General features: G+C 45.3%; 2 protein-coding genes and 1 long non-coding RNA gene across 3 annotated transcripts; 2 read left to right on the top strand and 1 right to left on the bottom strand.

Annotated features, from left to right (window-relative positions):
- Positions 1-12,355: 12,355 nt before the first annotated feature.
- LOC119281137 lies at positions 12,356-12,946 on the bottom strand. Its single transcript, XR_005138277.1, has 2 exons — positions 12,836-12,946; positions 12,356-12,747 (listed from the first exon to the last, which is right to left on the bottom strand). It is a non-coding gene; the product is annotated as an uncharacterized LOC119281137 (long non-coding RNA).
- Positions 12,947-13,099: 153 nt separating this feature from the next.
- LOC119279461 (G-type lectin S-receptor-like serine/threonine-protein kinase At2g19130) lies at positions 13,100-15,958 on the top strand. The gene is made up of 2 exons (XM_037560690.1): positions 13,100-13,138; positions 13,454-15,958. Exons 1-2 carry the CDS (start codon positions 13,100-13,102, stop codon positions 15,878-15,880), a joined length of 2,466 nt encoding a protein of 821 aa, XP_037416587.1. The 3' UTR covers positions 15,881-15,958.
- Positions 15,959-16,060: 102 nt separating this feature from the next.
- On the top strand, positions 16,061-20,173 carry LOC119275490 (G-type lectin S-receptor-like serine/threonine-protein kinase At2g19130). The gene is made up of 3 exons (XM_037556343.1): positions 16,061-16,386; positions 17,088-17,556; positions 17,652-20,173. Exon 3 carries the CDS (start codon positions 17,678-17,680, stop codon positions 19,949-19,951), a length of 2,274 nt encoding a protein of 757 aa, XP_037412240.1. The 5' UTR covers positions 16,061-16,386; positions 17,088-17,556; positions 17,652-17,677; the 3' UTR covers positions 19,952-20,173.
- Positions 20,174-21,525: the final 1,352 nt, after the last annotated feature.

Here is a 21,525-nt window from a genome sequence, read left to right as displayed (position 1 = left end):
ATGGTAACACCGAAGTATTTCATGTGATGGCTTGATGCAAAGTTTTGTGAACATATTGAGCTTTCGGAAATATGATGATGTGATGATTTTACTTTGGTGAGTTGGCAAAGGAATTGTCGGTGTAGACATCGACAACATGGTGAGCTTTGATACGTTGTTCCGTCCCAGGAAGATGAGCATAAGATCACGTGGGGTGATCAGGGTATCACACCGATGAACAACCTCTACTAGTCAGTCATACTCACTATCAAGATCATTAAGAATGAAGGAAGTGAATTCCTCGTTGCTTAGTGGCCAACAAATAGAGGTGAGAGTGTCCGCGAGAGACTTGATCTTGCTGAAGAAGGCCAAGGCAGAAAGATCATGCTTCTTCATGTCTTGGAGTTGTTGACGAATAACCATCGATCACAACATGGACTGAGAGGCAAAGATTCCCTCAAGGACAAACCATGCATCCTAGGAAGTGGCAGTGAAGGGGACCATGGCGAACACTCTTTGGTGAGAGGTGACTGGATGGTAGAGAGGATCGCTTGATCCCGAGCAATCCAGACACGATACGCGGGATTGAGAATCGTGACATGCGCACCCGCGGCCGTAGGCTGTGAGAGAAATTGCACGAGACACGACAAGGTCCCGTCAACAAACCCCTTGAGATAGTGGCTGCGAAGAAGTGGAAGGAGCTGCGCGCGCCAGTAGAGGTAGTTGTCAACAGAGAGCTCGATGTTGATAATATGGGCGGAGTGGAAGGGTCCTAGTAGCGGTGCATTCACCACAATTGGTTTGACGACATTGAAGAGTGTAGGGGCTGTCTGGGAGCCCAACGCGATTGGCATGGTGGTGGAAGTCGAGACGGCATGGTTGAAGAACATTGACGCACCCAACGGGTTGGGGAACATGGGACCAACGACAATGATGTTGATAGTGTATGGCGGCAGCGCCCCCACGGGGTTGGGCATGACCCGTCGTCTCCCCTCCTCCTCCGTGCGAGAACAGTAGACAGGGTCAGCGGGAGACCCATGTTGGTGGAGGTGCTAGACGCCTTCACAAATGGGAGTAGAGTGATCGCGGCAGCGGCAGAAGATGTGGGGGAAACGACCTAACATTTACATAAGGTACATGTGTAATACAATTACAAAGCCTAACATGGCAGCACGTAGGAGAGAGACCAATGTGCACTTATCTACCCCCCCCCCCAGCATGCCGGCAATTCATCTTTCCACTCAGCCACCCACCTCATATGAGCCTCCTACTTAGCGTCGGCATGTGAGTCTTTTGCTCACGACCACTATTCGTTCTCCTCGTACATGAGGAGGGCAAGATCCCTAGTTCCAGCTCGGAATACGAGGATGATCGTACATGCTAGTGATTCACTTGGATTAGAGTTCAGAGGACAGGAGTAAGTTGCATATGCATGAGTGTAGTATCATGTACTCTCTCTATAAGAAATGTAATTGCGTTTAGATCACTACTTAGTGATCTAAATACTCTTGAATTTCTTTAGAGAGGGAGTACTGATACGTCTCCAATGTATCTATAATTTTTTATTGTTCCACGTTGTTATATTATCATTCTTGGATGTTGTATATTCATTTTATAGCAACTTTATATCATTTTTTGGGACTAACCTATTGACATAGTGCCTAGTGCTAGTTGTTGTTTTTTGCTTGTTTTTTTACTTCGCAAAATATCAGTACCAAACGGAGTCCAAATGCAGCAAAACTTTTTGGAGATTTTTTATGGACCAGAAGACATCGTGTGGGCCAACAAAGTACCAGAGGGGAGACCCGTGGTGAGCACAGCCAACCAGGGCGCGCCCAGGGGGGTTGTGCCCCCCATGGAGCCCCCTGCACCGCCTCTTCGCCCTATAAATTCCAAATATTCCAGAAACCCTAGGGGAGTCTACGGAACACAATTCCTTCTGCCGCAAGTTCCAGAACCACGATATCCAATCTAACACCATCACGGAGAGGTTCATCATCCTCATTGGTGCCTGTCTGATGATGCGTGAGTAGTCCACAATAGACCTAAGGGTCCGTAGGCAGTAGCTAGATGGATTCCTCTCTCTCTCTCTCTCTCTCTCTCTCTCTCTCTCTCTTGATTCTCAATACAATGGTCTCTTGGAGATCTATTTTATGTAACTCATTTTTGCGGTGTGTTTGTTGGGATCCGATGAACTTTGAGTTTATGATTAGATCTATATCCATGAATATTATTTGAGTCTTCTTTGATCTCTTATATGCATGATTGTTTATAGCCTCATATTTCTTCTTCGAATCTTTCGTTTAGTTATGCCAACTAGATCGATTTTTCTTGCCATGGGAAGAGGTGCTTTGTGATGGGTTTGATCTTCCAGTGTTCTTTCCCGGTGACAGAAGGGGCGCCAAGACACGCATGTATCGTTGATATTAAGGATAACAAGATGGGGGGGGGGCTATTCCTACATGACTAGATCTCGTCTACATCATGTCATCATTCTTGTTGCATGACTCTGTTTCTCCACGAACTTAATACACTAAATGCATGTTGGATAGAGGTCGATGTGTGGAGTAATAGTAGTAGATGCAGGCAGGAGTCGGTCTACTAACCTTGTACGTGATGCCTATATATTGACGATTGCCTTGGATATCGTCATAATTATTCGAACTTCTATCAATTTCCCAACAGTAATTTTTTTAACCATCGTGTGCTATTCCTTGAGAGAAGCCAATTGTGAAATCTACGGCCCCCGGGTCTATTTTCCTATCATATACTTTCAGATCTACATTGCTATTTTACTTTTCCTTTATTTGCATCTTTTATTTTCAGATCTATATTATCAAAAACCCAAAAATACCTCGCTGAATTTTATTTGTCGTTATTCTATTTGCATCTATCAATCTATCTATTTACCAATCGCTTACCTGAGAGGGATTGACCACCCCTCTTACGTGTCGGGTTGCAAGTAGTTGTTCTTTGTGTGAAGGTATTGTTTACATAGTGTTGATTGGTTCTCCTACTAGATTGATACCTTGGTTTCACAACTGCGGGAAATACCTACCATAGATATACTGCATCATCCCTTCCTCTTTAGGGAAATACCGACGCAGTTTCAAGCGATATCAAAAGGAATTTCTGGCGCCGTTGCTAGGGAGACATCATCAACATCTATCAGGTTCCTAATCACAAATCTCATCTCCTTGCAATTTACATTATTTTCCATTTGCCTCTCGTTTTCATCTTCCTCACTTCTAAAACGTTTTTACAAAAACACAAAAATATTTTCCTTCTTATTTGCTTCTTTTTTTGTTTGCCTTTTTCTCGTCAAATCTCTTGTTTGCTTGTGTTGCCCTGTGCCTTCTATTTGCTTGCATTTTTGCTTGCTAAAAATCTATTGATATGGACCCTCATCCACTTGCTAATCTTTTTAAAAGATCCAACTAAACTAATTGCTAGTGAATTCAGTTCACTATATTATCTTTACGAAGTTTTGCTTGAAATTCGTGAATCTGAAAATTGTGATGAAGTGCTAAAAGAGGAAATTTATGAAGTGATTCACGATAGCTCCTTGAATGAAAAGTATTATTGCAATGGTGTTATTATAAATTCTATTAATGTTAATTGTGCTAATAATATGCAAAACCCCAAGATTGGGGATGCTAATTTTGATATGTCCACTACTTACTTCAATGATCATGATTAGGGTGATTCTTCTTATGATCTTTAAACTTTATTTAAGCCTCATGATGAATATGATATTGATAATAGTGTTTGCAATAATATTGAAAGTGGGTTTGGAAGAGTATCAACTTTAAGTAAAAATAATCCCAGATACTTGGAGTGTGTTCAATCTTATGATAATTTTGATAAAAGTGGGTTTGGAGAGGTCTTGACTTTAGTTGATGTTAATCCCACTATCTTGGAAGATTATAATTTTTGATGCATATGGATCATGGAGAGAAAATTTTATATGATGGCTATATTGTTGAATTTGAATATGATCCCACGTGTAATTATTATGAGAAAGGGAAATATGGTTGTTGAAATTCTCATGTTACTAAGTTACCTCTTGTTATGTTGAGATTGTTAATCTTTTATTCATCTCCTTTGCATAAGCTAGATATTTCTTGTCTTGATAATTTGTTTGCTTAAAAAATTCCTATGCATAGGAAATATGCTAGACTTAAATGGGTTTGTAACATGTGTTAAGATGCTCTCTTTGTGCCTCAATTATTATCTTTCATGTGAGCATCATGGAAATCTCAAAGCCTATCTGAGCACCCTCTATCACCCCTGCCACATACTGCCCGGGAGTGCGGTTCTTTCTAGCAGGAAAGCTCGACACCACCTGGGTAGCATCGATGCACGGATAATGCGTCCTCATACCAGCATACGTACGTTGAGCACCCTCCAAGGCAGGTAGAATGCTTCCAGTGATCAAGCTGGGGGCTGGCACCTTGGAGCTGAGCAACCAACCTGAAGAAGCTGCTCGGCAGGGGCTCCGCAGGTTAAAGGTTGACGCAGAGGTCCTCCATAGCCGGCATCACCACGCGATATAGCTCCACCAGCTGCTTTATCTCATTGTTGACCAGCAGCGAATGCGACGGCACCCGGAACTATCACACAAGCCTTTATGTTTGGCGTGACACTCAAGGGCACCGTAGTGGTGGCCGGCATCCGCCGCACTCCTCGGCAGGTCCTCGAAGGTGATTGAGGAACACCAGATTTGAGTAAGCTTGGCAAACTTGATATCACCGAAAATGCATCAAAGCAAGTACGGCTTACCGGTAGCAATTTGCTTCACTTGTTGAAGCTCCTCGCAGTCCGCCTGGGCCTGGGTCTTGGCCTCCTTGAACGCCAAGCTTAATTTCTCAAGCTTGGTGGTAGACTTCTTTTGTTTATCCTGAAGGGTGTCGTGTTCTGTGAACAAACCCTTCAGGTCCTACTCGACCTCGGTAACCCAAGCCTGGTACTTGCCACATGCCTCCCTCTCCTTTGCCAGCTCTTCGCCGCAGCCTTCTCCTACTCGGCCTCTCGCCGAGCTTTTTTATGCTCAACCTAGAGGGCCTCAAGCTCCAAAGTAGCAGTTGGCATAAAAAGTTCAATGTTAGAGCAGTTAATGTCATCGCTACAAAATGTTTCCGGCCCATGAACTATTTGTTCTCACCTTTGGCCTGATCAATCTCCTTCTTTATCAAATCGAGGTCCTCCTCGGACCGCATTAACATGCGATTCAACTCTGCCAACTCCTCGGAGTTAGAGCTCAGAGCCGATGCCGAGGTCTGACAAGTATGTTTTTTGTCCTTCTTGATGTCGATTTCGATCCTCTAGTTGGCTTCATTCATCCGACCAGAGTCTCGAGGGCAGTTGATAAATTTATGAAAGGCCATCTTGTATATTTCATCCATGTCCTTTTATGTCATTATGGTGGCTCCAAAGTGCTGAAAATTCCACGGGAAACTTTGTTCTTGTTCCCCTTGCGCGCGCCATCCCCTCTATGCTAGATCATGCTCCAATGTTCATCCTTCTTGTCAATGTTTGGCCCTTCATTTGTAAGCAAAACAAATATATCCAATTTAGACAGCGTCATATTCTCATGAACATTAGAGTCATTACAAAGAAACAAAAGTACCTGGTAATTTAATTGGCGTGCACGAGCTCTAGTAATTTGTCCAGTATATGTAGCAGCAGGGGTTATGGGTGTGACTATAGTAGTGATGTCATCATCATTATGTTTATTATCTCTAGTTGCTTTTGTTGTCTTCTTAAAATGGTCTTAAGACAAACTAAAGCCCATTGGATGTTTCTTATTGCATTATTCTACTCTCATTTAACCATCCAAGGTGAACATGGATGGAAGTGGTAGTGGAAAACGATGGCACCCTGCCAGTCGGTCTGCAACATAGGCCGGCAGAAATACTAACCAACCAACACCGCCCCCTCCACATGATCCTCCCTTAGGCCAGATACTTGTTATGCTAGAGGAAAGAAAGGAAGAAGACATAGCAAGGACAGTGGCCGGAATTGTTACTATACTGCATGACAATGGATAGCTCAACGGAAACAACCATGGAATTGGAGCGAGTGAGCTGATGTGATGGAACTGGCACTCGCGTTTGCTGGAACCAGCAGTTACATTTGTTGGAACTACCCGTGGTAATTGCGGTGATCGGCGAGCCATGTTGCTTCGCCGATGGGGGGTTGCATCTTCTAGCGCCAAGGGTCCCAACTTCCCACCACTACAAGGATGTACGACATGGTCGGTTGCAGCTCCCCACGACAAGGATGTGCGGCATCAGGGCTTGAAGCTCCTGGCCTTGCTAGTTGCAGCTTCTGGCGAGGTTGTAGCTCCCCTGCTAGTATTCCTTGCTATCCTCGCCCTCACAATACCCTCGGCGGCAACAAAAAAATAAATGGCAGAGGAGGAAGGAGGAGGAGGGAGCAGCCTCAAGCCATGGTGTCAGAAGTGAGAAATGACGCGAAGGAGAGGAGATGTAGTGCTGGTGGACCAAAACGAATTGCCCTGATGAACTGCGTAAGAGCATCTACAGCCGCGATGGGCTAATTCGGCCCCTCAAACGCCCACAGACGCGCTCAGGCGTGTCTGTGGGTACTGACCAAGCATGCCTCATATTTTCTTCTCCACATCCGCATATTTCATATCCGGCACGCTATATCCATACTACAGATGCAACTTGAGCTACTCTACATGATCAAACAACGGAAAACAAATTAGGGTGCAAACAGACATTAAACGAGCTTGCCATCACAAAAGACCATCTGAGTTCGTCACCGGACAAGTTCTCAAACATCAACAACTAAAAACGAAATTATAAACATGAGGATGAGTGGGATCACCACTTCCGCGTCGGGCCTTTGCCCATCTGGTCGTCGGCGCAGCTGTACGCGTTTGTGACTGCTGGAGGATCTTGGTTGTTGCCGGAGAAGGTGGAGATGTCGTCGTTGCCGTTGTCGGAGTCAAAGGAGGACAAGACGATCAGCCCCTTTATCTGGCAGATGGCCTTGTCCTACTTCCACTTCAGTTTGGCGACCTGAGCCACCTCCATTGTTTCCTTCTTCGCATGTTGCTCCAACTGCTCTATGGCTAGCCGGAGCACCTTTGCATTCTTCCGCCAGAGGCAGAGAGCGTCCGTCTCTGCCGTCGTGAGCGACCCATACGAGGAGCCGTTCGTCCTCGTTGGGCTCCGCCGGCACCCCATGGCGATGGCGCACGGACCGCTTCATCACTTCCCTCTCCCTTGCCCGCTGCCTCTAGCAGCGGGCGGCGCGTGCTTCCAATTTCAGAGTGCGCATGCGAGCCTGCGGCGCAGGGACTATCACCCACCGCTGCTCATGTGGAGGAGCGCCCAGCACGGAGCCGGTGCGGACTGCGTTGTCCTGCCGAAGCTGAGCTAGGCTCATCGAAGGGCTGGAGCGTGATCAGCGCGAGTTTCACCCGGTCGACTAGAAGGGAACATTATATGCATGCTGGAGGATTTGGGCTATCAAGGAAATTTCTAGACGTTTGAGAAAAAGGTCACGGGAGGGAGTTACACCCGGGTTTGTCTGGACCAGGTGCTAGCATCAGTCGACTGAGTCGCGAGGTTTCCCTCTGCGTATGTTAAGCACTTAACCGCAGCTACCTCAGACCATAGTCGATACTAATCACTATGACTGATGATCCTGTTAGACCGCTCGCAAAACCTCCTTTTAGATATGAGGTGATGTGGGAGACTTATGACTCGTGGAAGGAAATGATGCAGCAATGTTGGGGAGGAGTTACACCAGCGCTAAGCCTAGAGAAGTTGTAGGAAAAACTCAAGAAGGTGGCCTCCAATCTCGGTAAATGGAATAGAGAAACGTTTGGAAGTGTCAGGAAGGAGATAAAGATGTTGATGGCCGAGATGGAACACCTGAGAAGCGAACCAGCTAGAGCGGGACCTTCAACCTGGAGAGCAAGATTAATGATAAATTGGTAGAACTTTATCACCATGAAGAGTTAATGTGGCGCCAAAGATCAAGGATTGAGTGGTTGGCATCAGGAGACCAAAACACCAGATTTTTTCATTTGCGTGCAAGTATGAGAATAAAGAAGAATATGATAAAGGCCTTAGCAAACTCATTGGGAGCACATGTTGAGGATCCGGCGGAACTGAAGGAGATGGTTACTGCATTTTATAAAAACCTATACACAACGGAGGGGGTGACAGATATGGACCGGGTGCTCCAACATGTTCCAAGGAAAGTAACACCACAGATGAATGAGATGATGGCGGTTCCATACATGGAAGAGGAGGTAAAGAAGTCGCTTTTCCAGATGGGCCCTACAAAGTCACCGGGACCGGATGGGTTTCCAGCCCATTTTTACCAGAGGCACTGGGATATTTGTGGTGATGAGGTGACTGCATCAGTTTTTCGGATAATTAGAGGGGAGGAAAGTGCGGTGTGTGTTAATGATACTGTACTAGTGCTTATTCCCAAGGTGATGAACCCTACTCTCCTAACACAATTCCGTCCCATCAGTTTATGCAATGTCATATACAAAATTGCCTCCAAGGTTGTTGCAAATAGGTTGAAAATCATCTTGCCCGACATCATATCAGAGGAGCAGTCCACTTTTGTTCCAGGCTGGCTTATAGCTGATAATATCATTTGTGCTTACGAGTGTTTGCATTTTATGAAGAGGAGCAGATCCATGTCAAACAGCCATTTGCGCACTGAAGTTGGACATGATGAAAGCATACGACGGAGTGGAATGGCCGTACCTCAAGGCAATTACGATCAAGCTAGGCTTTACACAGCAGTGGGTTGACATCATTATGAGCACGATCAGTTCAATCTCTTTCTTAGTGCTATTTAATGGGGAGAAGTTGGAGTCTTTTACACCATCACGAGGTATTCGACAGGGAGATCTAATCTCCCCCTACCTCTTCTTGATCGTAGAAAAGGGCTTTTTGTGCACTAGTTCTCAATCATCTGTGTTGGGTGGGATCAAGGTGGCAACTTTAGCTCCGGCTGTAAATCACCTCCTATTTGTGGATGATAGCATGTTGTTGTTCAAGTCGAGTAATGAGGGGGCAGTAGCGGTTTCAAACCTATTGGATGTTTGTTGTAAGGCATCGAAACAGAAAATCAACCACGACAAATCATCAATATTTTTTAGCAGAGGATGTCCACAACAGTTGAGAGATAGCATCAAGGCAACTCTGAATGTTCAGAATGAGTCTCTTAACGAGCGTTATTTGGGCATGCCCACTGATGTCGGACAGTCAAAGACGGACACTTTCAGATACATTAGAGATCGGTTGTGGGAGAAGGTGAAGGGATGGATGGAGAAGCTTCTGTCGGCAGGGGAAAGGAAGTGCTAATCAAAGAAGTTGCACAAGCACTTCCGGTTTATTCCATGGCCTGTTTCAGACTACCAAGGGGACTCTGTGAGAACATTACCTCCATCATACGCCAGTTCTAGTGGGGGAGTAAGGCTGGAAAACAAAAACCAGCATGGGTGGCATGGGATATTATGACATGGCCGAAGGACCTAGGAAGACTTGGATTCAGGGATATGGAGATTTTTAACCTTGCCTTATTAACAAGACAGGCTTGGAGAGTCTTGACAGAACCGACATCGCTGAGTGCGCGTATTTTGAAGGCTTCATATTTCCCCGAAACTTCCATTTTGGATGCGGAGCTGGGGGGGCAGACCCTCGCAAATTTGGCGAGCAATTTTAGATGGAAGGGATATGCTTAAGCTAGGTATAGTCCGGAGAATTGGCAACGGGCAAACAACTGAAGTCTGGGCACACAATTGGATTCCGAGATCGGGAATGATGAGACCGGTTTCGCCTTTAATACCAAATCCGCCACATCTGGTGTCGGAGCTTATAAATGTCTATGAGGCCACTTGGAATGAGCAGCTTGTCCGCTCTGTCTTTTTGCCTGTTTATGCAGAAGCAATATTGTCTATTCCTCTATATACTCGCAACATAGAAGACTTTTGGGCATGGAGTTGATAAAAGAAGGGTAATTTCTCTGTAAAATCGACCTATAGGCTGATTTTGCAAGCAAAGATAGTAGGGGAGCAGGGAATTGAAGATACTGAAGGAACATCAGCATCAGAACATGCGAGTAATGAATGGACAAAACTTTGGAGGACGGAGGTGCCGCCGAAGGTGAAGACGTTCCTATGGCGTTTTGCGCGAAGCTCCATCCCAACAATAGAACTCCTCCACCATAGAAATATGTCGACTACAGCTACATGTGTGTTATGCGGTGTCAGGGACTCATGGAGGCACACTTTGCTTGAATGCCCGATGGCAAGTAGTGTGTGGGCTCTATCTGATGACGCTCTTGTCGAACATATGAGTCGGCATGACGGGGAAAATGCAAGGGAATGGATTTTCGCATTGAAGGATGTCCTCACACATGAACGCTTTGTACGTATGACTGTTACCTTTTGGGCGTTTTGGGCAGCAAGGAGAAAAGCCATCTATGAGGATATATTCCAGAGTCCTTCCACTATACACTCTTTCATTAATTTTTTCCTGAGTGATCTCCAAGTCGTCAAGAACCGGAACAATACAATGGTGCAGGCCAGAGTGGCACGACCAACACACTGGTTACATCAGCCCATAGGCACCTCCAAAGTGAATGTTGATGTGGCCTGCACGGGGAGTTCAAGCATTGGTTCAGTTGCGGCGGTGTGTATGAACAGGGAGGGGATCTTCCTCGGTGCATCAGCTATTGTGGTCAAGGGTATCTCCGATCCTACGACCCTATAAGCCATGGCAGTTAGAGAATCAATGGCACTAGCAGAGGACCTTCACTTGCAAGCTATTCGTGTGGCGACAGATTGCATGGATGTGGTGAATGACATCAGGCAGAAGAGTAGCCCGAGCTATGGGGCCATTATACATGAGATTGTAGAGTACTCTAGTAGTTTTAATTTATGTACTTTTGATCATGAGTTTAGGAGGTCGAATTTCGAAACTCACAATGTAGCGAAGCATGCTTTGGGACTGGGGTTAGGCTGCCATGTCTGGTGAGGCCGCCCCGGTGATCTTAATTTCGTCCTTGTAAACATTGTGACGGTTTAATAAAAGCTTCGTATGATTGTCTTTATATATATATATATATATATATATATATATATATATATATATATATATATATATATATATGTATATATAGGACTCCTCTTTTATACTCCCAAGAGTATGTACTCCCTAGGTGAATAAGCTAGCTAGAGGGATATCCGTTGAGCACACCCCTACAAGTTGTTGTTTATGCATGCATAACTACTACCTATAAGCAAGGGCATGCAACCGGTGCCTTAAGTTAAAAAAAATTTGGAGGCTTATCCTGGACGCCATGTTTTGCATATACCTTAGGTATATTTGCATCGGTAAAAAGAATTATATGGCATACATATGAAGCAGGCGCTAGGAATTACGTGATTAACCATTAGGTATATCACCTGGAAAAAAATGATTGGGTATATCAGAAACAGAAGAGTATATCCTACATCCACATTTTCTAGTGGAGTATATACTGACATTTTTTAAACAGTATAAATTGCATATATAATACTCCCTCCGTCCCAAAATTCTTGTCTTAGATTTGTCTAGATATGGATGTACCTAATACTAAAACGTGACTTGATACATCCGTATTTAAAAAATTCTAACACAAAAATTTTGGGACGGAGGGAGTACTGATTTCTTTGAGGGGGGTATAAATTGATTTTTGAACGAATACTGAATTTGTATTGAAAGAGTACATACATAATTAGTTTTTGGGTGATATTTTTTTGTGAGTAGTATATATATACTGACGTTCTAAGCAGTATATCTACATTTTTATAAGGAGCACATACTGACTGTTTTAAGGAGTATAAACATTATTTAAAAAAGGGTATGTACCATCCTTTTTATGATGGAGTATATACCATATTATTTGTAGGTATGTACTTCATTTTTCCATGATAGAGTATATACAATACTCGCAAAAAAAGATAGAGTATATACAACATTATTCATGATAAGTGTATCCTACATTCTGAATGTCTGGAGTAGTACATAGAACAAATATACCTTAGACAAGAAAAAGTTTATAGCTAAGATACATCCTGAAGAATAGAGTATATATGTCCAGAAAATATGCTTTTAATGCATCACGAGAAGGAGTATTTATTTTCATCAAACAACATTTACATTCAAGGAAGTATGCACGTACACAGTTGAACATCCAATCGGTTCGACCCATATTGTACTGAGACTGCGTGATTTTGGTAGTGAATTTTTTTCGAAGCATATAGATGCCAGTTTCTCATGGTATTTACATCGCTCGTATTCGTTTCAGAATCAAGAGGACACAGCAGATGTCACGCATATCAAAACAACCAAACAGATGTGTACCAGGGTTGGTATACATTGTAGATTGTACTCTCAGGTCTCATGGCTTAGCGTATAACTGGAGTATTACATAACTAATTTTGTAGTATTCGTCAGTTGCGGCCGTGAATAATAAAAATGGAAAATTGCACCATTTCACCGCCCGGAATAAAATAATCGTCGACCCCTGCCGTTGCTGACATGTTGAGCCGCACGCGCTTGATAGATGTGATGATCACAGGTTGGCGATGCCATGATTCGGCTCGGTAGTCGAGGTTGTCATACTGATCTCGCGTCTTTCATCAGGCCCTTGTCGCACGCATCTCGTCTCCGTCGCCGCTGCGGTATCTCATCTTCACCTTGTAGCCGCCGGCTGCCCCAGCTACCCGCAACACACAAGAGTAGCACAGATGAGTGCAGGAATTAACCAGTACAATTGTTGTAGAAAATAATGCAAGAAATTTACTTACGTATTGGGCCTGCAGCTTGCGATTAACGACGTGGAAGAAATTATAAGCTCGACCATCATCAATTTGGACGAACGCCTGGAAGCAATGTGGTCGGTGGCCGGCGGAGATAGTTTTGGCCAGCAGTACTATGTTGTGACTCGCTCCCTATATGTGGGCAGCGCCCATTCCAGATCCTACTTCCATGGAACAAACTTTTAAACAAACCTGATCCAGGCAATGAGATTTGGCCGGTTATTAATTAATGCTTAATTTATTTTGTATATAATGGCAAAATGGGCAGGCATCCCGTTACGTGGTAGCACGGTCCGTCAGTTGTCTCACGTTGGGAGTATGTACTCCTAGGAGTACCAACCCATTTTCCTATATATATATATATATATATATATATATATATATATATATATATATAAAACAAAGACTGAAACTGTTTAAAAAAACTGAAACTACGCAACAAACTGACGGCGCAAACAAAGCAGTCAACCTAAATTGCGAAAGGAAATTTCAACTCTGAACACATCTCAAAGAAAAAAGAAAAACGTGTCAACTCTGAAGCCTAACACTTTTTTCTTCGATAATGCCTCTGAAGTCTGAAGCCAAACTGAACTGAAGTACTAGCAGCCATCGGCGCTGGCGGCGCGTTCGCCGCTGCCACTGATTGTGGGGCAAGGTGCCCCGTTCGCTCCTCTGGAAGTTATGCCCACCAATGGCGGCGGCGCGGCGCGTTCGCTCGGCCTTGGCATCTCCCCGCCGAAACCGGCGGCGACGGTATTCCTGCTCCTCCTGCTCATTGACGGCTCCCTATTGGCGGAGTCTGCCTCCACGGACACCATCCTCCCCGGGAAGGGCATCTCCGGGAACGAGACCCTGGTCTCCAAGAGCGGCGGCTTCGAGCTGGGCTTCTTTCCGCCGGGCCCCGGCATCCACTACTTCCTGGGGGTCCGGTTCAGGAACATGGCGGGGAATAGCCCCACCTTCTGGCTCGGGGACAGGGTCGTCATCACCGACCTGCCCGGCGCGTCGCTGGAGATCTTTGGCGACAGCCTCTACATCAAGGAGAATGGGGCCAGCCTCTGGTGGTCGCCGTCGCCGGGCGGCAATGTGTCGTCCGCGGCCGTGGCGGTCCTCCACGACAACGGCAACCTGATGGTCAGGGACCAGGGGAACTCCTCCCTGGTCCTGTGGCAGAGCTTCGACTACCCCGGCGACGCGATGCTTCCCGGCGCGAGGCTTGGGCTTGACAAGGACACCGGGAAGAACGTCTCGCTGACGTTCAAGAGCTTCTCGCACAACGGCAGTCTCAGCGTCGACGCGAACCGCAGGAACGGGTTCGTGCTCACCACCGACGGGCACGCCAACCGCGGTACCTTCCCGGACTGGATGGTGTCCTCTCGAGACAACGGCAGCTCGCTGTTGCTGAATCACCCGGAAACCGCGAATGGTATCGAGTTCTTGCAGTTCAATCTCGGGCAAATCAGCCTGATGAGGTGGTCGGAGCCGGATCCCGCCGCAAACGGCACCGGCGGCTGGGTCGCTCGCTGGTCCTTCCCTTCCGATTGCAAGTCCGGCGGGTTCTTCTGCGGCGACTTCGGCGCCTGCACGGGCAGCGGGAAGTGCGGCTGCGTGGACGGGTTCACGCCGTCGTACCCGATTGAGTGGGGGCTTGGGTACTTCGTCACCGGCTGCTCGAGGTCTCTCCCGCTGAGCTGCGAGTCTGACGGCCAGACGGAGCACGACGACTCCTTCGCCCCGCTGGACAAGCTGCAAGGGCTTCCTTACAACGCCCAGGACGAGGTGGCCGGAACCGACGAAGACTGCAGGGCGGCTTGCCGGAGCAAATGCTACTGCATCGCCTACTCGTATGGCCATGGATGCAAGCTATGGTACCACAACCTGTACAATCTAAGCTTGGCCGCTAGGCCTCCGTACACCAAGATCTACCTCCGTATGGGCTCCAAGCTCAGGAACAAGAAAGGCTTACAAACAAGAGGAATAGTGTTATTGGTAACTGGATTCATTGGCCTTGCTTCTTTGGTACTGATATCGGTGCTGCTATGGAGATTCAGGAGGGATTCATTGGGCGCCGGGAAGTTTGAAGTAGAAGGCCCTCTTGCAGTCTACTCTTATGCACAGATCAAGAAAGCCACGATGAATTTCTCTGATAAAATCGGCGAGGGAGGATTCGGAAGTGTTTTCAGGGGAACAATGCCGGGATCAACTGCCATCGCTGTGAAGAATCTCAGAATCCTCGGGCAGGCAGAGAAGCAATTCAGGACAGAAGTTCAGACACTTGGGATGATCCAGCACAGCAATCTTGTTCGTCTCTTGGGATTTTGCGTCAAAGGGAAAAGAAGATTGCTGGTGTATGAGTACATGCCAAATGGCTCTTTGGATGCTCATCTCTTTTCAAAGAAGTCTGGTCTGTTGAGTTGGAATGTTCGGTACCAAATTGCACTAGGCATCGCCAAGGGTCTCGCCTATCTACATGAAGAATGTGAGGACTGTATCATACACTGTGACATCAAACCTGAGAACATACTGCTTGATGCGGAATTCTGCCCCAAGATTGCCGATTTCGGTATGGCGAAGCTGCTTGGACGAGAATTCAACTCCGCGCTGACCACCATCCGAGGAACCATGGGATATCTTGCACCCGAGTGGATATCCGGGCTGCCGATCACTAAGAAGGAAGATGTGTACAGCTTCGGCATTGTGCTCTTCGAGATCATCTCGGGGAGAAGGAGCACTGAGGTGGTGAAATTTGGGAACCATCGATATTTTCCGGTCTATGCTGCTGCTCAGGTGAGCGAAGGGGAGGTTCTGTGCTTGCTGGATGCTAGGCTAGAAGGAGATGCTAACGTGAAGGAGCTGGATGTCACCTGTAGGGTTGCCTGCTGGTGCATCCAGGACGAAGAGAATGACAGGCCGTCAATGGGACAAGTTGTTCGCATGTTGGAAGGTGTCCTAGACACTGAGATGCCCCCTATTCCAGCTTCGTTTCAGAACCTTATGGAGAGTGATAACAGTGTTATATATTCTGATTTCTGAAGTAGGTTGCTAGGGAATTAGTCACTTGTTGCTGAGTTGTGGTCAATATCTGCGTTCTGATTTGTTTCCAGTTCCAAAGTATAACTCTCTACGGAATGAGCAATTTTAACATGCTCCCTCTTACCCCCTCTTTTCACATGAGAGGTAAGAGTATATAATAGATCTGAGCCATTGATCTCACTAATTAGTGGTTTGATTAACTCTTACCTTCTTACCTCACATGTAAAAAGAGGGGGTAAGAGGGAGCATGTTAAAATTTGCCCTACGGAATAACTAGTTTTGTATACCGTACATATCCCCTCTGCGGATTGTTGTAGGGATTCAGCGAAGTTGGAAAAGGAAGACATAGCTTTCTTGCAGATTCTTCAATGCATCCATCTCCTATCGACTTATGAAGATGTCGTGCAGTTACACCTTTCAGCAGGTGGTGAATCTATACAGGGGTGTCGTGGTGAAGAAGTTGGTTTCAATAAGCCGGAAGGCTTGTTATTACCCGTGAATGAAAGGTAATCACCTACTACAGATATGGTATGGATGATTGAATTTTTATGGCAGAAAAGAATGATTGAATTTTACGCATGTATCCTATTCCTTCTGATTGCTTTACCATGAGTGGACATGCTATTGGCCAGCTCATGCATTAGTAATTGGAGTGGTGTTCAACATATTATTAAGCTCTCACTTAATAGGGAAAATGATGACTGATGAGTGGACCAAATGAATGCCATTTTGATTTTCTGTTCATTTCCATTAGTTGATGCAAAATCCTAGATCCTCATGCACCCGGTATAGTGAAATTACTTCTATGATAGGTTGTGCAGTCATAAAATGTGGTGGAGAAAAAAAACAATGTAAACCGTTCTGGATTCCTATGTTAGGCTGCGCAGTCTGAAAAAAAGCATTATAAAATCAATTTTGGAACAATCCAATTTGTTTGCAATTGCAATTTGGTTCTGTTTCTGAAACTTAAGTGCAACTGTAACTCTTCATAATGAGTTTGTCAATTTACAGTAAGAAACGTATTCAGTTTGTCAGTGTTAGTGATGCTGGTCTATAGCTGAAGTACTCCTTTGTACAGGTCGTATAATGTTGCTAGTATATCTACTAGATCATCACATTCGCAGGGATGCTTGCTTTTTCATGCAATATTACGGGTCTCTAAATTAATTCTAACTTTGTCACTGGTCTTGTCCTTGCACGAAAGAAGATTGTGTTCGACCAGGACAGAGATGGCGATCGAATGAACAATACCATGTTTATGCCCTGAGGAAACAATGCCTACTTCTCTCTGAGGCTCTGAATTTCTGCCCATCAACTACATAACTTATGTAGGAAAACAAAAAAGAATGGAAAAAGAAAAAAGAGCACTTGATGAGTGGACCATCTATGGAGCAGACTGGGGGTCTGGAGCAAGGCACATATCTGAAAGCCTTGTTGAGTGGAATGTTTGGCAAAAACCATTAGTGAAAGCACATCGTTACCATTTGTCATCATTGATTAGTCAAAATAGGTTGCTTGACCCTGCTTGGACTTGTCTGCCTAGACAGATAACTGTCCTAATCAACTAACAGGTTGCTCTCGCGTGTCTAAACAAAACCAACCACCACTACTGGAGAACTGCAGGAACAGCGAGTATAGCATGGAGATGAGAGCAACGTGAAGCTTCTTTGCTTGAGGTGTGTATTATAATATCTGCCCTTGTTTCAGTTTTCCATCATAACCCTGTATATATTGATCATTTCTTTGCTTTTGTCTTCTTCTGGCTTCACAGATAGATTGTGCTTACACGTGAAGAAAATGAACTGCAAGTCTTCTATCTCTCTCCTATTTGCTGCACTGATCCCCTACATGTTCCTAGTATTTGATGCAAGTCAAGCTGCAGTTCCAACGGATACCCTTCTTCCTGGCCAATCTATCTCGGGCAGCGAAATCTTGGTCTCCGAAAATGGTGTATTTGAGTTGGGGTTCTTCTCCACATCCCCAGGTGCCATGAAGCACTACTTGGGCATACAGTACAAGAACCTGATAGGCAGCCACCGAGCTATGTTCTGGCTGGGGAACAGAATCCCTATCACCAGCTTCCTCAGCACAACGTTGTACCTTGCCGCAGGTGAATTATATATTGAGGAGCTTGGTTCTGTTCTCTGGACCTCGGGTTCAGCAACAAATGGATCAGCCAGATCTGTGGCGGTTCTCCTTAACACCGGGAATTTTGTTGTGAGAGATCAGATCAACCACTCTAAGGTCGTATGGCAGAGCTTTGATCATCCAGCTGATGCTCTGCTACCTGGAGCATGGCTAGGATTGGACGTGGCCACCGGAGCACACATCTCGCTTACTTTATCCAAGCCTCCTTACCATTGCACCCTCGTGATTGACCAGAGTAGGAAGATGGGATTTGTCATGTCCATTGATGGGCATGACCATCTTGGTACCTTTCCGGACGGGATGGTAACATACGAAGAAGGCAGTTTGGTCCGGCTAAATTATCCAGAGAACCCAAATGATATCCAATTCATGAGGCTGCATATGGGGCAAGTCAGTCTGCTGAGGTGGGTAAATAATGCGACGATTACTGGTTGGCAACCTCTGTGGAGCTATCCCTCCAGCTGCAAAATCAGTGCTTTCTATTGCGGCGCATTCAGTGCTTGCACAAGCGCAGGAACATGCGCGTGCATTGATGGTTTCAGACCAAGTGATCCAGATGAATGGAGGCTTGGGCAATTTGTTAGCGGCTGCTCTAGAATAATACCCTCAGATTGCGAAGACGGCATCTCCACCGACTCGTTTGTTTTGTTAGACAACGTGCAAGGCCTTCCTGCCAACCCTCAAGATACAAGGGAAGAAACTAGTGAAGACTGTCAAGTGGCCTGTCTGAACCAATGCTATTGCGTCGCATATTCCTATGATCTCTCTGGATGCAAGATATGGTATGATGTGTTACTTAATTTGACTTTTGGAAATAGTGCCATTCACCACGCCAAGATTTCCATGCGTATAGCTCATGGTAAAAGGCAGCAAGGACGCATACAGCATGTCATGTTGGTTATTGGTCCAATAGTTGTTGGTCTTCTTATCATGCTGGTGATTTTCTGGGTGTACAAGATATCTTCAAGACAGACTAAAGTGGATGATTTTCTTGCTGTTTACACTTATACACAGCTCAAGAGAGCCACAAGAAATTTCTCTGACAAACTCGGCGAAGGAGGCTTTGGAAGTGTATTCAAGGGAACAGTTGCAGGTCCAACTGCCGTAGCCGTGAAGAAGCTTAAAAGCTTCGGGCACAGAGATAAGCAATTCCGAGCAGAAGTACAAACTCTTGGGCTGATTCAACACACCAATCTTGTGCGCCTTTTCGGATTCTGCAGCGAAGGGGCCAGAAGGTTGCTGGTCTACGAGTATATGCCAAATGGCTCTTTGGATTCTCATCTCTTTTCATCGGGAACAAGCGTTTTGAGTTGGAGTCTTCGCCGTCGCATTGCCATTGGCATTGCTAAAGGTCTTTCCTATCTGCATGAAGAGTGCAGGGACTGCATCATACACTGCGACATCAAGCCCGAGAACATACTACTGGATGCTGAATTCTGCCCCAAAATCGCAGATTTTGGCATGGCCAAGCTTCTCGGACGGGACATGAGCACGGCGCTGACTACTCTCCGTGGAACCATCGGCTATCTCGCACCGGAGTGGGTGTATGGTCAGCCTATCACTCACAAGGCAGATGTCTACAGCTTTGTTGTTGTGCTCCTCGAATTGTTCTCCGGGAGGAGGGCTACCGGGAATGGAAATCATCAGTACTTCCCCCTTTATGCTGCAGCTAAGGTGAACGAAGGAGATGTCTTGTGCTTGCTCGATGGCCGGCTACGAGGAGAAGGCAATGCAAAGGAGCTGGATGTTGCCTGTAGGGTTGCTTGCTGGTGCATCCAGGATGATGAGATCCACAGGCCATCAATGGGGCAAGTTGTACGCATGCTGGAAGGTGCCGTTGACGTTGAGTTGCCTCCGATTCCGACTTCATTTCAGAACATTATGGACGAGGGCGACAGTGGTACATATTCTGCAGAAGTGTGATCTGAGTACGGGTAGATGTCGCCATATACTATATGACTACCCTGAGAATTAAAGTTGCATTTGCATCCGGCTATAGTATTTATGATCAGAGGCATACTTGTATTTGTCATACAATTGTGATAGAGATTTAGTTGTATTGTACTATGCCCAATTTATCGTCCTAGTTATATCTGGACAAACAGTGCTGCCATATTTTATAAATAGGATATAGATTCAGTTTGAGATATTTTGGATCTGGATAGATGGGTTTAGAGAGCCGAGGTTTTCCCCTCTTTTCAAAAGAAATGATTGGTTTGTAGAGGGTTTTTTTTAACCCTGAAACTGTAGAACAATAGTTCTACGGTGCATTTTCCAATAAAATTAAAAATATGTACAAATATACATGCAAACAGATGAAAATCTGCAGCTAACAAACTCCAGTTTTCTAACATGAGAAACAGCGAATAGAGAAAGAAACTAATCAAATCAGGGATGCAATCCACTGACTGAGAGATTTATATGCTTTGCATTGTCCTATGCTTGACCAACAAAAGATCTTGCTTGAGCCTATGCTTCCAAGATAAAATTCCTAGTACTCCATTTCTGAAAATAACCCCTGGTACTCCATTTCTGAAAATATTTCCATCTCTCTGCGTCCAAATGTTCCAGCGGCCCATGACGATGATGTCTATGGCTATATATTTGGGAAAGGTCTGATGTAATAGCAGCACTTCATCAAAGAATGAAATTCCTTTTTGCCTATTTAGGGCATGTACAATGGTGGCATATGGATACATATGCCCCATGACAAAAAGTAATTTGAGGCATCTATATTTATTTTTTCTTCCCAATGCAAGCTACCATTAGTGGGCCTCATTAAAAAATAAAAAATAAAGACTCTAGTACACATGCATCTCTACTTTCCACTCCACCTTTTCAGCTTTTGTCACCGGACCACACTTTTTCTCTTTAAGCACCCGCCTTCTAGAGAGGATCCTGCTTCCCTATCCGAACCTACTTTACGTCATATCCGATCCTACATGGTATGTGAGGCATCACCTTGAGGCTATGCATTGTACATGCCCTTAGAGAGATTGAGTGCTAGCAAGATTGAGCAAACGGTGCAAACCCAAAGAAGATGATGCATGTTCTCCTCTGTTTTCATTGCACAACACATAGTCAAATGAATCCATGTGAAAGGTGTTGACACCAGATTTTAGCACGGTCAAGAACTTAATTAAGATGGCATCAAATGAAGAAGTGCTCAAAGTGAGAAAGTTCTGTATCATCAAGAGGAGAAACTTTGATATTTGGGCCATAGCCATCCGGTCTCATCTCTAAGGCCGAAGTTGTGTTCAAAGTACTCAGATTTTGTATTCAGAACACTATTCGGCTGATTGCGCCCCCAAGATGGCCTTATATCAGAAAACTTTCTACACAAATTGTCTTCGTCTCGTCGAAATGGTTGATTTTGATATAAAATATATCTAAATCAGAGTTCTTATGTAAAAGTTAGAGGCAAAACTGTGTGCTGCAAAAATCTGCCCCGAAAGTTCCGCACAACTTCCTGGGAGGTTCCGGGCTAAACATAAAGT

Source organism: Triticum dicoccoides, chromosome 3B (genome assembly GCF_002162155.2).
Source record: "Triticum dicoccoides isolate Atlit2015 ecotype Zavitan chromosome 3B, WEW_v2.0, whole genome shotgun sequence".
In the NCBI taxonomy this organism is placed as follows: Eukaryota; Viridiplantae; Streptophyta; class Magnoliopsida; order Poales; family Poaceae; genus Triticum; species Triticum dicoccoides.
Note: the sequence above shows the minus strand (reverse complement) of the source record. Positions and strands in the feature narration are given on the sequence as shown.

Excerpts from the sequence above, each read along its gene's own strand:
- LOC119279461 (XM_037560690.1), top strand. The coding sequence starts at position 13,100 with ATGGCAAAATGGGCAGGCATCCCGTTACGTGGTAGCACG. Across the intron at positions 13,139-13,453 it reads TCCCGTTACGTGGTAGCACG|CCATCGGCGCTGGCGGCGCG; the intron begins GTCCGTCAGTTG and ends AAGTACTAGCAG.
- LOC119275490 (XM_037556343.1), top strand. The coding sequence starts at position 17,678 with ATGAACTGCAAGTCTTCTATCTCTCTCCTATTTGCTGCACTGATCCCC.